Source organism: Babylonia areolata, chromosome 3 (genome assembly GCF_041734735.1).
Source record: "Babylonia areolata isolate BAREFJ2019XMU chromosome 3, ASM4173473v1, whole genome shotgun sequence".
Lineage (NCBI taxonomy): Eukaryota > Metazoa > Mollusca > Gastropoda > Neogastropoda > Buccinidae > Babylonia > Babylonia areolata.
The window spans coordinates 21,091,702-21,114,201 of record NC_134878.1 but is presented as its reverse complement, the minus strand read 5'-3'; the positions used below and the strand labels follow the sequence as shown (position 1 = coordinate 21,114,201).

At 43.2% G+C, this 22,500-nt stretch overlaps 2 protein-coding genes across 4 annotated transcripts in view; one reads left to right on the top strand and one right to left on the bottom strand.

The window, feature by feature from the left end:
• The window catches only part of LOC143280255 (methyltransferase-like protein 27), a 14,392-nt gene extending 13,566 nt beyond the window's left edge, over window positions 1-826 (bottom strand). Inside the window, exon 1 of the mRNA XM_076584885.1 lies at window positions 686-826. Coding sequence (XP_076441000.1) covers window positions 686-826 — 141 coding nt within the window. The remainder of the gene's footprint in view (window positions 1-685) is intronic.
• Window positions 827-2,586: 1,760 nt separating this feature from the next.
• The window catches only part of LOC143280495 (methyltransferase-like protein 27), a 33,892-nt gene continuing 13,978 nt past the window's right edge, over window positions 2,587-22,500 (top strand). For 2 of the 3 annotated variants that reach the window (XM_076585154.1, XM_076585156.1), the window contains exons 1-2: window positions 14,898-15,017; window positions 20,011-20,235. In XM_076585154.1, the coding sequence (XP_076441269.1) occupies window positions 20,095-20,235 (141 nt within the window). In that variant the 5' untranslated portion in view covers window positions 14,898-15,017; window positions 20,011-20,094. Of the gene's footprint in view, window positions 2,733-14,897; window positions 15,018-20,010; window positions 20,236-22,500 lie in introns of those variants that run through there. The other variant, XM_076585155.1, reaches the window with a different exon arrangement.

Below are 22,500 nucleotides of genomic sequence, written 5' to 3'. Positions count from 1 at the left end.
AGGATCTTCAGCCGGAAAGAGTCTCATCTCTAAGGCCTGTATGTATCTTATTCTCTTGTTCAGCTGTCAAAGTCCCTGTCGTGTAGGCATGCAGAAATATGTGGAGTGATGGCCTTGTGGTAACACCTCCGCCTAGGAAGACAAAGAATCTGGTTCGCGCTGGTTCGAATCTTGGCTCAGCAGCCGATATTTTCTCCCCCTCCGCTAGACCTTGAGTGGTGGTCAGGACGCTAGTCATTCGGGTGAGACGATAAACCGAGGCCCCGTGTGCAGCATGCACTTAGCGCACGTAAAAGAACCCACGGCAGCAAAAGGGTTGTTCCTGGCAAAATTCTGTTAAAAAAAAAATCCACTTCGATAGGAAAAAAACCCACAAAATCCCCCCCAAAAAAAAACAACTGCACGCAGGAAAAAAAAAAAAGGAAAAAAAAGGGGGGTGGCGCTGTAGTATAGCGACGCGCTCTCCCCGGGGACAGCAGCCCGAATTTCACACAGAGAAATATGTTGTGATAAAAAGAAATACAAATACAAATGCCTCCTAAATCAAACCGTACCCCGCCCCCCCCACCCCACCCCCACCCCAACCTTCCCGCCCTTCCTCCATCCCCACCCCACCCCCCACCCCCCTGAAAACAACAACAACAAAACAAAACAAAACAAATGATACTGACTCACAGAACCTCACCTTGTCATAACCCCCCTTGGCCCACTGGTTGTAGAGGTCGACGACCTGTGACCCCGTGACCCCAGGGACCAGCACTCTGGAGGCGGCGTGCTGAAGGTTCTCCCAGCTTTCTCCCCCTTCTGTGTTGTCCATGGCCGCCATGCCGGTTGTTTGTGTTGTTCTTACTCTCTTGTTGTTGTTGTTGTTGTGCTCGTTGTTGGTGGTGTTGGTGGTGGCGGAGGTGTTGGAGGCGGAGGTGTTGGTGGTAGTGGTAGTGGTGGTGGTGGCGTTTTTGTTGTTGATAATGTTGTTATTTTGTTTGTGTATATTTTGTTGTTGTTGTTGTTGTTGTTTTTCTGCTCCGAGCTTCGTCACGTCCCTCTTCTGAGAATTTGAAGAAGAAAAAAAAAATCGAAAAGAGAATGAAAGAAAAACGAACATTAATTTGTTTCGGCAGTAGATATACTTTGGTCTCTTAACTCTTTCCATACGAACGGCGAAAGAGACGACGTTAACAGCGTTTCACCCCAATTACCATCATCAAAATATTGCAAGCGGAAGGCTCTTATACTGAAGACGTGAATGTTGACAAAGAATACCACAATTCTGACGACGGAAGCTAAAGCTTGGGTCATTCAGACACCCACTGGACATCCGAGGGGTCTGTGTAAAGGAGAAGAGAGGACTGGCCGTACTGAGTGAGTTAAAATAAAGATATCACGAAAAGAAACAGAAAACAGAACTAAATAAACAACAGCCCAACAACAACAACAACAACAACAACAACTAAATGGCACTGTACTGTAGCTACACTCTCCACCTGGGAAGAACAGCCCAACTTTTGCGCAGAGAAATCCGTTGTGAAACCAAAATAATACAATACGTTACGTTACGTTACGTTACGTTACGTTGCGTTGCGTTACAATACAATACAATACAATGTAATGCAACGTAATATACAATGCAATACAAAACTGTCATGAAACGAAAGCAATACAATACATTGTAATGCAATGCAGTGCAGTACAATGCAATAAATACAATGCAATACAATACTGTCGTGAAACAAAACAATACAATGCAATGCAATGTAACGCAATGCAATAAATGCAATGCAATGCAATGCAATACTGTCATGACACAAAAACAATACAATACAATAAAATGTAATGCAATGCAATGCAATAAATACAATGCAATGCAATGCTGTTGTGAAACAAAAACAATACAATGCAATGCAATGTAATAAATACAATGCAATACAATACTGTCGTGAAACGAAAACAATACAATACAATGTAATGCAATGCAATAAATACAATGCAATACAATACTGTCGTGAAGCAAAAAACAAAACAAAACAAAACAAAACAATACAATATAATACAATACAAGCACAAACTTCGACGGAAAGAAGCTTGGATAGGAAATCGGAAGGGCCACGACAGTCTGTATACAAATGCTGCACGTAATCATGCCATTTGAATGACTCACCTCACTCCACCCTAGTTAACTGGCCGGTAACCAAAGCACCCTTCTCCAAGTACGCCCAGAACTACTGGAAAAAAAAAGAAGCTATTTTCAGAGGCAACACGTCACAAGATCTTAAATGATGCTCCAGCCCAAGGAGATTAAAAAAAAAAAAAAAAAAAAAAAAAGCGAAATAAATGTGACCAAGCGCTATGCTAGCTTCATCCTGCTTCAAACAGCGCTCTTAGGCTTCATATAATGATTCACGCACAAGCTGTATTAGCAGACAACAGTTTTCGCAACTAACCAGCACGCAGAATATGTGTGACGTCACTCCCAGTTTGAACGCAAAGGGGCATACATCATTCTGTCCTTCTCGCCACACACTTGCTGTTCGACCAGTGTCGCGGGCGGTACGCTATTGGCTGAGCTGGAATCTGTGTTTCTGCTTCACCGTAGTTAATTAATATCTCTTTTGTCAGATCAAGTAAACTACAAGTATTATACACTGCTCTCTCTCTCTCTCTTGCTGTGTCGCAAGTAGTGTGTTTGTCATGTGTGTGTCCCCACAACGGCCGACATCTCGCTACGCATCCCTGTAAGTACTAGCGTGTAGAATGTGCTGATGATTTGTAAATTGTATTCTTTGACACAGTACTTGTGTTCATATGAGTATGTTCAGTTATTGCTTTGTTCGGTTAATTCTTTGTTCAGTTATTGCTTTGACATGTTAGTCACAACTCAGCTATGATTGATCTAAATAATTGCCATGTCGTCATATGCTTGGAGCAGTGTTCCATTTGATTCTTCTTAACGTCACAGTCAGTGACGTCTCTAGACACTGATAGTTTGTTCGAGAATATTCTAGTGAGTGCATATGACGCGTTCTTTCTCATTTGCTGTCACTGATGAAGGTTAGTGTTTCACTGATTCTCAATACTCTAAGATGTGTGTAGTATTCTGTCATGATTACAAGATAGTGTTGGATTTATATTAGTTATTGGTTAAAACCACGTGGGTAATCCTGCAGTTTAGAATACTAAACTCAGGGGCCGTTAAAATGAAAAAAGTAGAAGGTGTTTTAGACTGACTTCGATGCGCTGAGTCGAATGCAACCCTCAGCTAAGCTCTAAGACCACTCCTTTTGCCACGAAACTGGCTCAAATGCACGGTAAGTAGTACTCCTTCCCGACCTGCACGCCATTTTGACTGCTGATCACGTGGGTGAAATGGCTCGCCGATAGTTGCTCGGGAAGTGACCGACTGAGTTTACTATTTATTATGTCTCTGTTTCATTGACAAGGAGTGGCCGTAGAGCTTAGCTGAGGGTTGCATTCGACTCAGCGCATCAAGGTCAGTCTAAAACAACCTCTATTTTTTCATTTGAACGGCCCCCTGAGTTTAGTATTCTAAACTGCAGGATTACCAACCACGTGATATGTATCAGTCTGTTAATTGTAATTTAGTTATCACGCTCTTTCCTGTAGGCTTACTCCAGTATAGTGCTACATGATAAACTGATTCATTTGAGTCACTTTGACACAGTATAAGCTTTACCTAATCTATACTGTCAGTGTACTTTCACTAAATCAGCATAGCTTCAATCACTTTAACTGCACTATTCAAATGTATTAGAAATGTCATTTGATGTCAGTGTTTGGTCTTCACACATATGCATTACCAAGTGGTAGTCTTTCCATGTAATATGTATACATGTGCTTACTATTCACTTGTGCCGACATGTTGTGCTAATGACATTTGTTTGTGTCATTCCAGGCACTGTCTTCTTCTCTTTTAATTCTCTTCTTAGTCTTCTCTTTTAGTTCTCTTCTTAGTCTTCTCTTAGGTCTTCTTTTTATCTTCTCTTCTTATATCTTCTTCTTAGCTCTTCTTCTCGTCTAATAACTATTGTAAATAAAACAATTTAAAAAACAAAACGTATGTGACTGGCCTCTATATGTTCCCGGCCTATGCGCGGGAATTCTTTTCTATTCTTTAATACAGTAAATTATCAGTTTAGTTCTTTTGTACCGTCCGTACCCTTAAATAACCACTCGGTTCGGCTACATAAACAACAACAGTGAAAAGAAGTATACCTAACTCTCTCTCTCTCCATTTATTTTGGAACACAACTTCAAAATAAATAGTCCTTATACTACCAGTTCAGCTGTGACATGACAGAGGTAAATAAAAGGTACATAGGAACTGACCTAGACACTTCCTCTCTCTCTCTCTCTCTCTCTCTCTCTCTCTCTCTCTCACACACACACACACACACACACACACAAAGAAAAGAAAAGAAAAAAAAAAAGAGGAAGCTCCGGTGGCCTGTTCTTATACAAACGTATTTGTTCTGTATATTCCGTGTCGTATTATATTCAAGACAAAATTCTATGCTGGTCTTGAATAATAGCTACTTTTTTTTTTTTACACGTTCAGTTTACTTTCTGCTCTGTTATTTCTGCTGTGCGCACATGACAGATGATGGGTCTAAGGACAAGCCCGGAGCTACTTTGAAATATATAAATATATATATATATATATTTAGAAAGCGTCTAGGTTTGTTCCAATGTACCCTTTATTTGCTTGTAATAAACAAGGAGGACATCATAAAGACAGAAGAAAAGAAAACATGCAGAGAAACACAAAGCGAGCAGAACACTCACCAGGTATAATTTAGCACGTGGACGTGACTATCGCCAAAGCAACACCAACACACAATAATATGGCGGACTCGTGTGATGTCACTTGATGTCTAGACGTCTGTCAGCATCATAAACTCTGTTCAGTTTTTCTGTCACTGAGAAAATACTTGTCAAAAAACGGTTAACTTTTTTTTTGGGGGGCGGGGGGGGGGGGGACACCCGATGTATAACACGAATAAATGAAATGAATAACATCCGATGAAATTAGGACAGGAAACGCTTGACACAGCTGCCGACATAAACCATTTTTTGCACCATTTCTGGTGGCGTGGGTCTCTCTCACGCATCAAGTTCAACGCTTGGGGTTAACGAACCCACCGACATTTGCAGTTAATACTACCCTTTTATTCAGCCTTAGGGGTGTCGGTTAGTACCCTGGTTACATATATTTGCCGGTTGAGAGCCCATAGCGCACGTAAAGTTGTCGGTAGAAGCGTTAGGTTTTCGCTCTTTAGTAGTGTGACGTCTTTTCACTATTCGCTCTAAAGTGATACTGAATGAGGGAAGATAAAAATCGGGAAAGAGAAAATAGAAGTCATTGTATATGCATGCGAGTATGCAAGTGTGTGTGTGTGTGTGTGTGTGTGTGTGTGTGTGTGTGTGTGTGTGTGTGAGAGAGAGAGAGAGAGAGAGAGAGTGTGTGTGTGTGTGTGTGTGTGTGTGTGTGTGTGTGTGTGTGTGTTAGATTATGAGCATATTTTGTTGAAGTTTTCTTGAAAAATAAAATCTTTGTTACTCAAAACTAACAATTTCATCAGTGAGTTGAAGATGATTTTTTTTTTTTTCAGGTAAGGGGATGTGGGACTTTAACGTATGGGAAGTTAGTATATGATCGGCTGTTATGTGAGCATCACATAATTATGCAAAAAAAAAAAAAAAAATTACCGACATATTTATTTGGTCTCAAAACAATTCATCTTCTATCTGCAGATCAAGGAAATGATTTGCTGTTTATGGAAAACATTTTGGCAATGGTTTCCTTTAAATACGTTGTGTCTCAGTCTTTAAGTAACCCCGATTTACCGTTTTTTGTGTTTGTTTGTTTTGTTTTTTTTTTGTCTTATATATATATATATATATATATATATATATAGAGAGAGAGAGAGAGAGAGAGAGAGAGAGAGAGATAGGTAGATTGTTTTAACAGGTAGATGCTAAAAGCCTTTTACACAGCCATCGGCGCAGTGATTTCTTTTCTTTTCCATGGAGTCATGGACTCGGCACAGAAAAAAAGGAAATGGGGGGCCAAAGTCTTCTCTTCCTCCGTTTTAACCTCCCACCTCCCGCACCCCGCACCCCCCCCCCCCCCCCCCCCCCGCCCCCCTCCCCACTCCCAACCCCCCAACGTAAAGTCAGCCGGGAACTCAGGACCCCCATTCATATCTGGGTGGAGAGAGTGAGGAAAATTGGAGTCGACTAGTCAAGTGCCTTTCCGAAGGATACAGCACCATGCCAAAACCAGACCTCGCTCCATGATTGCTGATCGCGTCATTTTTTTAAATTAATTAATTAATTTATTATTATTATCATTTTATTATTATTATCATTACTACTACCTTTTTTATATTATAATTATTATTTATTTATTTATTCATTTATGTAAGCTTATCTATTATTTATTCACCTTTTTTTTTCTTTTTTCTTTTTTCTCAAGGCCTGACTAAGCGCGTTGGGTTACGCTGCTGGTCAGGCATCTGCTTGGCAGATGTGGTGTAGCGTATATGGTTTTGTCCGAACGCAGTGACGCCTCCTTGAGCTACTGAAACTGAAACTGAAACTGTGTGTTGCATTCACAAGAGTTCATGGGGAAGTAGCTGGTGTTTGTTGCGTTATTTGTATTTGTTATAATTTCTTTTTTTATCACAACAGATTTCTCTGTGTGAAATTCGGGCTGCTCTCCCAAGGGAGAGCGCGTTGCTACACTACAGCGCCAACCCATTAAAAAAAAAAAAAAAAAAAATCCTGCGTGCGGTTTTATTTGTTTTTCCTATCGAAGTGGATTTTTCTACAGAATTTTGCCAGGGACAACCCTTTTGTTTGCCGTGGGTTCTTCTACGTGCGCTAAGTGCATGCTGCACACGGGTTTCTCAGTTTATCGTCTCATCCGAGTGACTAGCGTCCAGACCACCACTCAAGGTCTAATGGTGGGGGGAGAAAATATCGGCGGCCGAGCCGTGATTCGAACTAGCGCGCTCAGATTCTCTCACTCCCTAGGCGAACGCGCCTGCACAGTGGTGTGAAGGGAGGGTTTTGTTGTTGATCTTGTTGACGTGGCTTCTTCTCCCCCCCCCCCCCCCCCCCCGCAACATGAGCGAGGTTGCGCGCCTTCCGCAGCGATTGAGAGTCAACTTTCCAATGGACACAATTCGGTTTTTAAGATCCCTTGCATGGGAACTACAGCCCTGGAGGAGATCACCACAACCAAATAGACTACATCATGGTAAAGAAGCGTTTCCAGTCTAGCGTGAACATTGCCAAGACAAGAAGTTTCCCAGGAGCTGACATTGCAAGTGACCACGACTTGGTAATGATGACCTTCAAACTCCAACTGAAGAAAACAAGGAAACAAAGCTTCTCAAGACTGAAGTTCGACCTGGAAAAATTGAAAGATCCTGAAGTACAAGAGGCATTCCAAGCCATGATTGGTGGGAAATTCGCGCCACTCATCACTCTCGATGCAGATGACGCCGACCTGGATACACTCGTAAGTGACTTCAACGCAGCTGTAACTGAAACAGCCCAAACAACTCTTGGAAAACAACGCATCAAAAAGAAGCCCTGGGTCACGGACGACATCCTACAGCTGTGTGACAAACGTAGAGACCTGAAAAAGAAAAAGAATGAAGAAGAAGGGGCAAAACAGTACAAAGCAGTTAACACCGAAATCAAGAGAAGCATGAAGAAGGCAAGGGAGAATTGGATTGAAGGAAAATGCCAGGACATAGAGGAAAACCTGACAAGAAACAACAGCAAGAAAGCCTACCAAGTTGTGAAAGAACTTACCAACACAAGGCAAGGTAGAACTATGTCCAACATCCAGACCAAGGATGGAAAATGTCTAACAGAAGAACAAGACATCCTAAAGCGATGGACAGAATACTGCTCAGAGCTATACAACATACAGACCATAGGTGATCCAGCAATACTGAATGTTCCACCAGCCACTGATAACAGTAATCACCCCATACTCCGTGAAGAAATAGAGGCAGCAATAGCATCGCTGAAAAAAGGGAAATCGGCAGGAGTGGACAACATCCCATCAGAACTGGTCCAAGCAGGGGGTGAAGTTATGATAGTTGTGCTAATGAAAATCTGCAACAAGATCTGGCAAACAGGGGAATGGCCCACACCGTGGACACAATCACTGATCATCACCCTCCCCAAAAAGGGCAATCTCCAGCAGTGTCAAAACTACCGCACCATCAGCCTGATTAGTCATCCCAGCAAAGTCATGTTGAAGATCCTGCTTAACAGACTGAAACCACAAGCAGAAAACATCATTGCTGAAGAACAGGCAGGTTTCAGACCAGGAAGGAGCACAACTGAACAAATCTTCAACTTGAGGTTGCTATGTGAGAGGTACCATCAACACCAACAAGACCTCTACCACGTCTTCATTGATTTTAAGAAGGCATTTGACAGGGTCTGGCATGCAGCTTTGTGGGCTACCATGAATCTGTACAACATCAACGCCAACCTGATCAGACTGATACAGCACCTCTATGACAAAACCACCAGCGCCGTCTACCTCAACAATAGCATCGGGGACTGGTTCAGAACCACAGTCGGAGTGAGACAAGGCTGTCTACTCTCCCCAACACTCTTCAACATCTTCTTAGAAAGAATAATGACTGACGCACTGGAAGAGCATGTAGGAACAGTCAGCATAGGCGGCAGAACAATCACAAACCTACGTTTTGCCGACGACATTGATGGACTGGCTGGAAAAGAAGAAGAACTGGCAAGCCTGGTCAAACATCTAGACAAAGCCTCCACATCGTATGGAATGCAAATCAGTGCGGAGAAAACCAAACTGATGACTAACAACACCAACGGCATCAGCATTGACATCAAAGTCAACGACGAAAAGCTTAAAACAGTCCACAGCTTCAAATATCTGGGAGCAATCGTGTCAGATGAAGGATCTAAACCAGAAGTACTCTCGAGAATTGCCCAAACAACAATGGCACTCAACAAGCTGAACACCATCTGGAACAACAAAAACATCGCTCTCAGCTCAAAAATCAGACTGATGCGTTCCCTGGTTATATCAATATTGCTCTACGCCTGCGAGACTTGGACCCTGACTGCAGACATCGAGAGAAGAATCCAAGCTGTCGAGATGAGATGCTTTCGTAGACTACTTGGCATCTCCTACAGAGACCACATCACTAACACGGAAGTGAAGAACAGAATCAAGCAAAGTATTGGACCCTACGAAGACCTTCTGTCCATAGTGAAAAAACGCAAACTTAGGTGGTATGGACACATCTCCCGATCATCTGGTCTTGCCAAAACGTTCCTGCAAGGCACCGTACAAGGAGGCAGAAGGAGAGGACGGCAGAAGAAGAGATGGGAAGACAACATCCGGGGGTGGACAGGCTTGACGCTCGGTGACGCCCTGAGGAAATCAGAAAACCGTGAAGAGTGGAGAGGGGTAGTGGCCAGGTCAGCAGCGGTGCCCCAACGGTCTGAACCCAGACTACGGGAGAGGTGAAGGTGAAGGTGAAGGCATGGGAACTAGTATTCGGCCTTTACAGTTCGTTGTTTTGTTGTTGTTGTTGTCGATGCTGTTTTTTTTTTGTTTGTTTGTTTGTTTTGGGGGGTGGGGTGCGGGTGGGTGTGGGGTTGTTTTTTGTTTTGTTTTGTGAAACACTTCACTGAGTGCTGAGTGCCCAAACAGAATCAATTACCCGGGACTGAAGAAGCGCCGCAACCGAACAGCTCACTGAGAGAGAGAGACACACAGAGAAAAACAGAGAGAAACAGAACGAACGAATTTTATTGCTATTAACTCACTCAGTACGGCCAGTCCTCTCTCCTCCTCTACACAGACCCCTAGGATGTCCAGTGGGTGTCTCAATGACCCAACCTTTAGCTTCCGTCGTCAGAATTGTTGTATTCTTTGTCAACATTCACCTCTTCAGTATAAGAGCCTTCCGCTTGCAATATGTTGATGATGGTAATTGGGGTGAAACGCTGTTAACGTCGTCTCTTTCGCCATTCGTATGGAAAGAGTTAAGCTGTTCAGCCCATTCAGCAATGCGACACGACAAACATCAGTAATCGCGACGCGATGTCACAGACATGGAGACCATGGCAATGTTTTGTTTTGTTTTAAATGTACAGTCATATGACACAGTCAGTATTGTCATTATGGAAATTGTCACTGGCAAGTGGTCCAGTTGGCAAGGCGAGGAACACCAGCGAACACATCAATCCAAGCAGAACTGGATCAGGCCACGAAAAGTTTGCAGGTCTCGTTCTGCACGTGCTTGGGTGTCAGTGTATTGCGTGTTGTGGATGCGTTTTCCTTTCCTGAGTTTGGACAGCTTAACACGTTCTTCTTCTAACGTGTTCTTTTCATCCTGTTTTACAAACCAGTATGTACAACCTACACCACTGTTTGTGGTGCACGAGTATTCTAGAACAATATCATCCGACTCACACAATAAAACATCTGCACTATTAGACTCGTGTAAAACGATCTTTCGAAACGCTATATTTCTGTGTTTGTCCCTCAAACCTCTTTGTATTGATGTCAGTTATAGAGTGGCAACGTAATTTTTCACACAACGCCAGCATCGAACCCGGACACTGTACTTTGAAATTGCCGACTCACTGTCATTGTCAGGTTGTCGAAGGAACTGAGAGGTGTCGCAGTCCGATGATGATGGAAGATCCAAGTTGTCTGGCACATGTGGCACACCTGTTGCTGGCTCTTCGTTCTGGTCTGTGCACACCGTCGGAGTTCGTTGTGTGTCTTCTGTCCGCTGTATCAATTTGTTTGGAGCGACTGTCAGAAAAAAGACCTCCGTCATTCTGATTCCCTCGCATCTTTTAAATCTCGTCTCAAAACTCACCTTTTCCCTCAGCAGTAAGTTCAATTGTGGCAGGTCCACTTGCTTTGTGTTAGCTGTGCTTGACCATGTATGTATACATATGCATGTGTACATAACTACATGCATGTATATGAATGTGTATTGTGTGTGCGTGCGTTTATGTAAGTTTGTGCCTGCCTATGTGTGTGTATGTGTTAGGGTAGCTGTTAGATACACATGTATTGTTAAAATGTATTTATGCAGTGTGTGGGTGTGTGTATAGTCATATTTTGGTGTGTGTATGTAACATAGATGTAATGTTTTATGTTAACAAAGCGTTTTTGTAAAGCACCTAGAGCAGATTTCTGGATAGTGTGCTATATAAGTATCCATTATTATTATTAAAGACTGGCCCTTTAAAACACAATCAGCACCAGCTGCGACACTTGCCTGCCTTTCTATCTGCTGCCTGGCTCTTTCCTGATCTCGTCTGATCTGACTGGGCGGGTTCCTCCTGAAATACTGTATTTGCGTGCTGCGGTTCAAGACAGGGTCGGCCATTGTTGTTGACATTTCTGAGTCAACCGGCTTCAGTCGCAAGACGACCACTGTGCTGTCGCCCTCACCCACCACTTTCCAACTTGTTAAGGTATCGTCGGTAAACAAGGCAGATAGGGTTTTCTCCACAGTCGCTGGAACAGAGAGAAACAGAGACACAGAGTGAGACAGAGACACACGGAGAGACAGACAGACAGAGACTGAGACACAGAAAGAGAGAGAGAGAGAGAGAGAGGCAGACAGACAGAGACATAGACAGAGAAGAAAAACAGACAGAGAGACAGAGACTGAGGGGGAACAAGGGCCGGAGTATTGGGGGAGAGATGTGTACGCATTTATTTATTTATTTTAAATTATTATTATTATTATTACTACTACCTTTTTCTATATTATAATTATTATTTATTTATTTATTTATGTAAGCTTATCTATTATTTATTCCCCCCCCCTTTTTTTTTTCTCAAGGCCTGACTAAGCGCGTTGGGTTACGCTGCTGGTCAGGCATCTGCCTGGCAGATGTGGTGCAGCGTATATGGTTTTGTCCGAACGCAGTGACGCCTCCTTGAGCTACTGAAACTGAAACTGAAACTGTGTACGCAAAGGGTCACAGTGCTGGTTGTTATTTCTCTCGGCAATTGGCGGACTGACTGTGCGAGACAACAGCTGCTGACACCGTGACTGTACACAGTTCAGTTTCACGGGAGAGTGTCGATACTCCCCCGTGTCAATACTCCCCCGTGTCGATACTCCCCCGCGTCAATACTCCCCCGTGTCGATACTCCCCCGTGTCAATACTCCCCCGTGTCGATACTCTCCCACGTCAATACTCCCCCCGTGTCGATACTCCCCCGTGTCAATACTCCCCCATGTCAATACTCCCCCGTGTCGATACTCCCCCGTGTCGATACTCTCCCACGTCAATACTCCCCCGTGTCGATACTCTCCCACGTCAATACTCCCCCCGTGTCGATACTCCCCCGTGTCAATACTCCCCCCGTGTCGATACTCCCCCGTGTCAATACTCCCCCCGTGTCGATACTCCCCCGCGTCAATACTCTCCCGCGTCAATACTCCCCCATGTCGATACTCCCCCGTGTCGATACTCTCCCACGTCAATACTCCCCCCGTGTCGACACTCCCCCGTGTCAATACTCCCCCCGTGTCGATACTCCCCCGTGTCAATACTCCCCCGTGTCGATACTCCCCCCCCCCCCCCCCCCCCTGTGTGTGTGTGTGTGTTGTTGTTGTTGTTGTTGTTGTTGTTGCTGCTGCTGCTGCAGTTGTTGTATTATTCTTCTTCCTCTTCAGTTTAGCGTCTTTTAACCATAAGTGTTATTTGACAAGTATCGGGCTGACCCCCAGTTTCACCGTGAGTGGAAGGACGGTTGAGGAAAGGGTCTCAGTGTCCGAGAACTGAATGACAGACGCCGCCGGCTGACGCCAGCAGAATTAGGTTTCCCATAACACGGCCTCAAAATGCGTAGCCAGCGGGATTATTTCTCAAGTTTCTCAAGTCATTTATAACCGGAGCACCTGCTGTGTCAGCCGAGTCAGTTGAAAAATAATTTTGATGTGTTAAAGTTGTCCGCAGAGCATTAATGCCACAAATTTTCTCTCTCTCTCTCTCCCTCTTGAAATTTTTATTAGTTATTGACAACCGAAACACTCACAGTATTACTACTTGAACACAACATAGCACGATGCGTTGAAAATCATGCTATGGTCTACCCCTTTCGCTGCCAGGAAAATAAAATTTAATTGAAATCTATTTGCCAGGGTTTTTTCACAAAAAAACGGGTATAAATTTTCCAAAAATTCTGTGCTCTTTGTTATTGGACAAAGACCCATAAAAGTATATATTTTCTGAAAGGTAAATGAATAAAGAATACAAAACACATGCTGTTTTCCCATTTTATATATTTTTTAGTGACATGCTGTTGTTTTGAAATCAGTGTTTTGTTTTTTGTCACATTTTCAACTTGTTCATTACAAACATTAGTCAGGTAATTTGCACAAAAACATCATATTTTCTGGACAAATGGATATCTGCAAACACAAAATCATACTAGAACAACCACAATATATATATATATATATATATATATTTTTTTTTAAGAGATAGATACACAATACATTGTGACTTCTCCAAGTGATAAGATGGATGTGAGGCCACGCCCCCTCAGTCTCCACCCCTCTCCTCTTCACCCCTCTCACACGGTCACTTGATTCAGTTCTCATCAGACCGCGTTGGCTGCGTGCCAAGAATACCGCTCTGCTGCTAATTCGGTCGTTCTGTCGACTGCTAACATCTGTACAGCCGGCATCACTCACTGATAGTCGCAACTTGGCCACTCTCTTGATTGCTCCCTTTATTTTCTATCAGATCGTCCTATAAATGTTCGTCACTATCTTCTCCTTCGAATTTACGCTTCAATTCTTTCTGAGCATCAGCTAAAGAAAGTGTTATGTTGTGTTCAAGTAGTAATACTGTGATTTAGTTTGTCACGATCGCATGTCTTGAGCACGGCGTCAGTCCGACATTTTGTTGAGCGAGCGAGGAGAGAAGTCAGGCAAACACTTGGACAGTGACCCAACCAAAACGTTCAAATAAAGGACTGCTTCATGACGTAGATGGGGTTTCTAGCTATGAATAGAATCTAGAGAGATTCCCTACGCTAAAGCTACCACTATTTTTGTCAACGAAGTGAATGCAAACCAGGGAAAGTCAGAATATTTCGATGACGAGTTATCTCGTCATTGTGGCAGCGAAGCATACATGCTTGCCATGACGAGTTATCTATTTAGCTATTTTCAGTTCTCATTTGTCAGCGTTTGGCCGTGGGTAATTGACGGACACAAGAACATTGCCAGCATGCCCACTCCCGAAAACGGAGTATGACTGCCAACATGATGGGGTAAATAAACGAAACGGCCATACACAGCGTGAAACGTTACATGTCTGTCTGAGTGTCAGTGTATGTGTGCGTGCCTGAAATCTGATTGAATGACACAGGAAACCGACAAACGATGAACGCCCAATGGCACCCGTCAGTCGGCTCTCAGTCCTGAGGTACTGTAGGCATTGGCCTGTTGTGCAAATGACTCTGTTTGTCAAGCGCTTGAAGCTTGGTCTCCGAACGAGGCGAATAGGCGCTATATATGTTATGTATCAATATCAAATAATCCTCTCACTAGAATCACATGATCTTTCCTGAATCTTTCCTGAATCCAAAAGCCGCCAGATTGGTCAAAACTGTCACATTTTATTCCATCTTAAACCCAGCAGGTTTGAACCACTGAGATATATATATATACATCTATATACATATCCACACTTTGAACGCAACAGCCAAAAACTTTCAGGCCTTCCGTTCAGTTGAAGAGAACTGACAAAAGCATGTTGCCCTTAATAAGCCAGGCGGGCACCTTGTACTCTGAACGAAAGGGCGCAAGGTCGCTGGCTCACTCTCACACGAAACGCGGTCGGTGTGTGCGTGTGTGTGTGTATGTGTAATTGGACACGAAAGCTGCCTGTGCTTTTTGGTTGCGGAAAGGAAAATTCTGCAAGCTGAAAAACAGGTAAGCTTAACACTCGTTTGAACACTGAGAGAGAGAGAAAGAGAGCGAGAGCGTGTGGGTGAGCAGTGTGTGTAAATGTGTGTGTAGGCTGTGTTGAATCGTGGTTTAAAAACAGGTAGTTTCCCCCCCTACCAGCCAATGCGTGTCATAGAATTCAGTTATTTTCCTTGGTTGGTTTTGAAATGTCTGACAGACTGAGGAACGACAGTTTAGTATGAACCTGAATCGCGTCACTGCATTTAATTTGTGTGTGTGTGTGTGTGTGTGTGTGTGTGTGTTTGACAAAACTCTTGTCGACTGACTCTTCTTCAGTCTTCGGTTTATCTTCTTCTTCTTCTTCGGATTGATTTTAGAGTTTAAGCTGTATTTGTCGACCATCATTATCGTCAGTGAAGCCCTACTGAGATAAAACCGCGAGTGTAGCGAGGAGCTTTAATTCGGGAACTGGATTTTGAGGGCAGACAAAAAAGAGCCGGTGACGAAGCAGATACTTAGTGGCTCAACCTGTCCAAAGATCAAGGTGATATGATGCAAACAACGTTAAGGATGGGGGGAGAGAGAGAGAGAGAGAGAGAGAGATTCAAAAACTGTATTACTCAAGGATAAAGATTTTAGGCATCGGCCAGTCTTCCAATCTGTCCTTGTGACAACAATAACAATAACAACATTAATATAACGACACAACAATAATAAGTTTGCCGGTTAACACTGCTACATCTACTGCTACTACAACGAAGAATGATCACCATCATCATCATTATCATCGTAAAAAGTAATAAAACGAACGCATTCACACATTCATATCCATACACATGCACACACTCTCTCCGGCCACCCAACACACACACACACACACACACACACACACACACATATATATATATATATATATATATATATATATATATATATACTTATGCACATACAGAGACATGACCGAAGTGAGAAACATAAACAGAGAAACACAACTTTAACATTGTACATATAAAAAAGTGATTAATTTGCTGATGCGGATTTATCAGCAGTGTGTGTGGTGTGTGTTCCCACAACGGCTGACATCTCGCGACGTATCGCTATAAGTACGAGTGTGGAGAATGTGCTGATTTGTAAATTGTATTCTTTGACACAGCACGTGTGTTCATATGAGTATGTTGATATTGCTTTGTTCAGTTATTGCTTTGACATGTAGACGCAGCTCGGGGATGACTCATCTAGAAACTCGCCATGTCGTCATATGCTCGTAGCAGTATTCCATTTAAGTTTTCTAAACGTCACAGTCAATGACGTCTCTGACAGATAGGGTTTGTTTTTTTTGTTTTGTTTTTTTGGAACATTTTTTAATTTCATGTCAGACAACGAAACCGAACATTGACACACGACCAGAAAAAACAACAACAACAACAACAACAAAAAACAACAAAAAAAAACAAAAAAAAACAAAAAAAACACACAACAAAATGGATAATCATCATCATTTCCTTACACTGAGTATATCATTCAATTATCCATACAAATACATACAAACTCACACACATGCACACATACGTACATGCGTACACATATAAACACAAACACACACTGCCACAAGCACACAAATCCACAGACATGCACACAAACATAGCGGCACCTGTATACACGCACCTTGATCCACCGATGTCTGCATGTAATGTATACATTAAACGTCATAGAACACAGCACCCATACCTCATAGCATGTTCAAATAATCAATGCTGTCCTTTTCTCTGACAGATAGTTTGTTCGAGAATATTCTAGTATGGCTGCATATGACGCTTTCTTTCTCATTTGCTGTCACTGATGAATGTTGTGTTCCTTATCCGCTTCGGCGGAGGAGATTTAAATGTTGAGTATAAGCTTGGCTGTGTTCTTTGGCTTTGATGAGACGGATAACTTACTGGTTAAACTCACTCAGTACGGCCAGTCCTCTCTTCTCCTCTACACAGACCCCTCGGATGTCCAGTGGGTGTCAGAATGACCCAACCTTTAGCTTCCGTCGTCAGAATTGTGGTATTCTTTGTCGACATTCATCTCTTCAGTATAAGAGCCTTCCGCTTGCAATATTTTGATGGTGGTAATTGGGGTGAAACGTTGTTAACGTCGTCTCTTTCGCCGTTCGTATGGAGAGAGTTAAGCCATGATGGCTCTTCTCTGACTGGTCTCTTAGTTTGCCAGTATGATATCAAAGCCACTGATTCTATTATCTTGTTTATTTTTCATGTATTATTTGACATGCTGATATCAGTTGGACTGCTACAGTGTGCTCAGTACTCATGATGTGTGTAGTATTCTGTTGTGGTGATTACAAAATAGTGTTGGATTGATATCCACTATTGGTTAAAACCATCTGATATGTATCAGAGTCTTTTAGTTGTAATTTAGTTACCATGCCCTCTCCTATACGGCTTACTCCAGTATAGTGCAGCATGATGAACTGATTCATTTGAATCACTTTGACACAGTATAAGATTTACATAACCTATACTGTCAGTGTACTTTCACTAAATCACCATAGCTTCAATCAGTTTAACTGCACTATTTAAATGTATTAGAAATGTCATTTGATGTCAGCGTTTGGTCTTCACACATATGCATTATGTTGTTGCTTATCCCACACCCGAGTGATAGTCTTTCCATGTAATATGTACATGTGCTTTACTGTTCACTTGTGCCCACATGTTGTGCTAATGACATTTGTTTGTGTCATTCCAGGCACTGTCTTCTTCTGTTTTTCTTCTTTTATTCACTAACTTATTGTCTTCTCCTTTATGTCTTCTTCTCTTATGTTCTCATAACTATTGTAAATAAAACAATAGAAAAACCCATCTGTCACTGGCCTCTATATGTTCCTGGCCTGTGTGCGGGAATTCCTGTCTATCCTTTAATACAGTAAATCATCATTAGTTCTTTTGTACCGTTCCCTTATATACCACTGGGGTTCATAACACGGCTACATAAAATAAATTCACTGCATGTAGGTATAGATACAAACTTCACCAAAAAGATTTTTTGTCTTTTTTCGCTGGTAAAAAAAAAAAAAAAAAAAAAGCTTTGTGGGCCTATTGTTTATGGAGCAGAAGTTCTCGTATGCTTGATTTGAAGGAACGTAATGAATCGCACGTCTTAACGTCTAACGAAGGAAGAAAGTTCCAAACAGATGGTCCAAAAAAATGCAAAGCTAGATTTGTACAAATCCATGCGCACACGAGGCAGAATATAATTATCTGAATCGTAACGCTCTGATGCCCGTTGAACAAGGTCACTGAGGTATGGTGGTGACATGTTTTTGTGTACTTTGAACATGAGGACCATTTTATTGTAGTTGAATTGTTTGTATAGTGGTAATATTTCCAGTTTTGTTAATTTTTCATCTGTTGATAGGTAGTGGTCTGGTAAAATAAGTTTAGCTGCTCGTCTATGCAGTGAGTTAACTTTTTTTTAGCTGGTTGTGACTGGCATTGCTCCAGACTGTAGATGCACAATTGACATGAGACAGTGTGCCCCGAAGAATAATTTTCTGGTTGGTGCTCACAAACTTGTTCAGTTGAGTTCTTGTTTACCTCGAGCTTTAAAATGAGAGGTTTACGTTGGTGTGTCTGTCTGGATGTCAATGCCATACTTTTTGTTTTGTGTGGGTTAAGTTCCATGTGGTTTTGGTAACACCAGTCTGAAAAGTCATTTATTCCCTGTTGTTCGTCGTGTGTGTGTGTGTGTGTGTGCATGTGTGTCAGTGTGTGTGTGTGTTTGTCTCTGTGTATGTTCGTCGTGTATGTGCGTGTGCGTGTGCGTGCGTGTGTGCATGTGTCCATGTGTGTGTGTGTGTGTGTGTGTGTGTTCGTCTACTCTTCATGCCAGAGAAAACAGTGGAAGTAAAAACAAGTCCCGGTGTAGCCAGGATAAAAGGTCGGCGATATACATGCTCTCTCTGGGGCTATTCCGTCGTGTGGCTAGTCACGATGTGCGCCTCAGCGCCCCCCCCCCCCCCCCTCCCCCTCCTAGATGTGAATGACACCCTTTACTACAACGCACACTGAGGGGGGTGGGGGGTGGGTTGAGCAGGAGAGAGGATAAGGTAAAGGAAGGGTGAGGGGGGAAGCGTGTGGGGGGGGGGGGGGGGAGGAAGAGGATTGGGACTAGGTGGTTTTAGTGGTGAGGGGGTGGGGTGTGGTGGGGTGAGGTTGGGGATGATGTTGGGTTTTGAAGGAAGGAAGGGCAGGGAGGGTTGGGGGGTGGGGGAGGGGCGGAGGGGTCCACTCCATGTATAAAAGAGGTCATGATAGCTTCTAATCAATTTGTTTCCGACCCCACCCCGCGCAAGTGCTACACTGCCCGTGTGCGTCACTTGAGTGTTCGCCGTTGATATTCACCATCAGTCACGTCCAGTGAAGGCGCTTTGATACCTTCTGGTGGTGCGTGCTCTTGCCACTGATCTGCCGTGATTGCTTGCTCTCTTTTGTGTTTCTCTTCCTGTTTTAATTTTGTTTGTTCTTCTGATTGATTGATTGATTGATATGGCCACTTATATAGCGCCTATCCTCGGTCAGAGACCAAGCTCTAAGCGCTTTACAAACACGGGGTCATTTGCACAACAGGCTGCCTACCTGGGTAGAGCAAACTGACGGCTGCCATTGGGCGCTCATCATTCGTTTCCTGTGCCATTCAATCAGATTTCAGGCACGCACACTTACACACTCAGACAAACATGTAACATTTAACATTTTACGTGTATGACCGTTTAGTTTATTTACCCCCACCATGTGGGCAGCCATACTCCGTTTTCGGAGTTCATGCATGCTGGGTATGTTCTTGTTTCCATAACCCACCGAACGCTGACATGGATTACAGGATCTTTAACATGCGTATTTGATCTTCTGCGTGCGTATACACACGAAGGGGGTTCAGGCACTGGCAAGTCTGCACATATGTTGACCTGAGATTGATCTTTTTTTTTTCTTCTTTTTTTTTATATTCAAAACAGGAACGTGACCCAGACTCGCAGCAGCAAAACAACAACAACAACAACAACAATAGAAAACAACAACAACGAAAACTGACAACCATCATGGCGGCCTCTGACAACACGGAAGAAGGGGCGAACTGGGAGAACCTTAGCCACGTCGCCTCCAAAGTGCTGGTCCCCGGGGTCACTGACGAGCAGGTCACTGACTTCTACAACAAGTGGGCCAACGGAGGTTATGACCAGGTAACGGTCAGAGGGTCAGTTCGTCATGTTAAGGGTTTCTCCTTGCGCACGTTTTGTAAAAAGCCGGACATGTACGCGTTTTCAGTGATCGCGGAGAGATCGTTTACAGTTACACTCAGGACACGTCTAAGAACATGTCTAAACCTGTTTGATAACATGTAACTGTATTCACATACACACACACACACGCACGCACGCACGCACACACACACGCACGCACGCACATATGATGATAGACATGTGTATCATATAGAATTACATTGACATCTCTCAAAACATTAGATATTTAGGATATTTAAGAACAATAAACAGAATCCAAAAAACAAACACACACACACACACACACACACACACACACACACACACACACAACAACATACAAACAACAACAACAACTACACTTAACAATTAAGTTGACGTTGTCAAATACTCAACAATTCTACTCAAGGCCTGACAGAAAGCACGTTTGGGTTATGTTAACTGGTCAGTCATCTGCGTAGCAGATGTGGTGTAACGTATGTGAGTTTGTCCGAAGGCAGAGAAGCCTCCACAAACTGAAACTGAAACTGTCAGTTACGTTCAGTCGTTACGTATGCTGGTCAGGCATCTGCTTGGCAGATGTGGTGTAGCGTATATGGTTTTGTCCGAACGCAGTGACGCCTCCTTGAGCTACTGAAACTGAAACTGAAACTTTACGTATGCCCTTTGGGGTCTTGGCGCTTAGCTAGCTGATCGCATAATGCTGATATTTCATCAATGTGATTGGCATTGCTCTGTGGCTTAGCTGACTGCAAGGTACTTAATTGTGAATGAATCGTTGTTTTGGGGTTGGTTTTGTTGTTGTTGTTTTTTTGTTTGGTTTTTTTTTTGGTTTTTTTTTTAATCCAGTGTATTTATGTCCGAAATCACAATGTGCCTGTGTGATGGGATTATTTGCGGTTTAAGTCCCTGGGAAACATATGCTTGTATTGGCAGCTTTCCCTTCTTTGAACTGTATGAATGAAGTGTACAGGTACACGTTGTTGCAATCCGCGTGCAGGTGTGGTTTTCTCTTTGTTTTTCCATCAAGGGTGGTCTTTTTACAGAATTTTGAGGAACATCTTGGTGGATGCTACGTCGCCAAGTGTCTCTCGACACGGCGGTTACTGCGCCACGGATGGTCAAAGACAGCCACCTAAGCCTTGAGGGAGAAATATTGGTATACCGTGATTCGAGTGCCTCGTCTCCTTCCGGGCGCGTGACTTACGCATACACATCATGGGAGGTGTGGTCCTAAACGAGAACTGCCCGCCCCGTAGTCTCGTCTTACATACGCCCTGACAAGAATTCTTCAGTGCTGAATTGTCACAATCTGCGATCGGCCATAGCCATATGGTTAAAGTTGGATTTCATCTTCCCGTGGTTCTGAATCAGGTGCGAGCGCGGTGGGTCAAAGGTGAGATTTTTGCGACTCAGGTCAACAGGTTTGCAGGAGCCCTTCCGTGGCATACAACAGTCATCGCACGTGAATGTCTGTAGTCCTGTCAGCGGTCACCATACCCACATGAAACAGACCTTCACTCGCTTTGTGAACTGTCTGAAAACAAGAGTCGTTTCAGAAGTGACTGCCCTCCTGAACTGTTACAAGTTTGTATTTGTATTTGTATTTCTTTTTATCACAACAGATTTCTCTGAGTGAAATTCGGGCTGCTCTCCCCAGGGAGAGCGCGTCGCAACACTACAGCGCCACCCATTAAAAAAAAAAAAAAAAAAAAAAAAAAAAAAAAAAAATATATATATATATATATATATTTTTTTTTTTTGTCCTGCGTGCAGTTTGTTTATTTGTTTTTCCTATCGAAGTGGATTTTTCTACAAAATTTTACCAGGAACAACCCTTTCGTTGCCGTGGGTTCTTTTACGTGCGCTAAGTGCATGCTGCACACGGGACCTCGGTTTATCGTCTCATCCGAATGACTAGCGTCCAGACCACCACTAAAAGCCTAGTGGAGGGGGAGAAAATAATTGGCGGCTGAGCCGTGATTCGAACCAGTGCGCTCAGATTCTCTCGCTTCCTAGGCGGACGCGTTACCTCTAGGCTATCACTCCACATAGGAGAGATAGAAATAGGCCTAAACAGAGAACTGTTCCCCGCCCTTACTTCTCAGCTTAACGATATCGCCAGTGTACAAGATATTTCTTCAGTGCATGAATTGTCACAAAACCGCGATGGGCGCAATAGCCGAATGGTTAAAGCGTTGGACTTTCAATCTGAGGGTCCCGGGT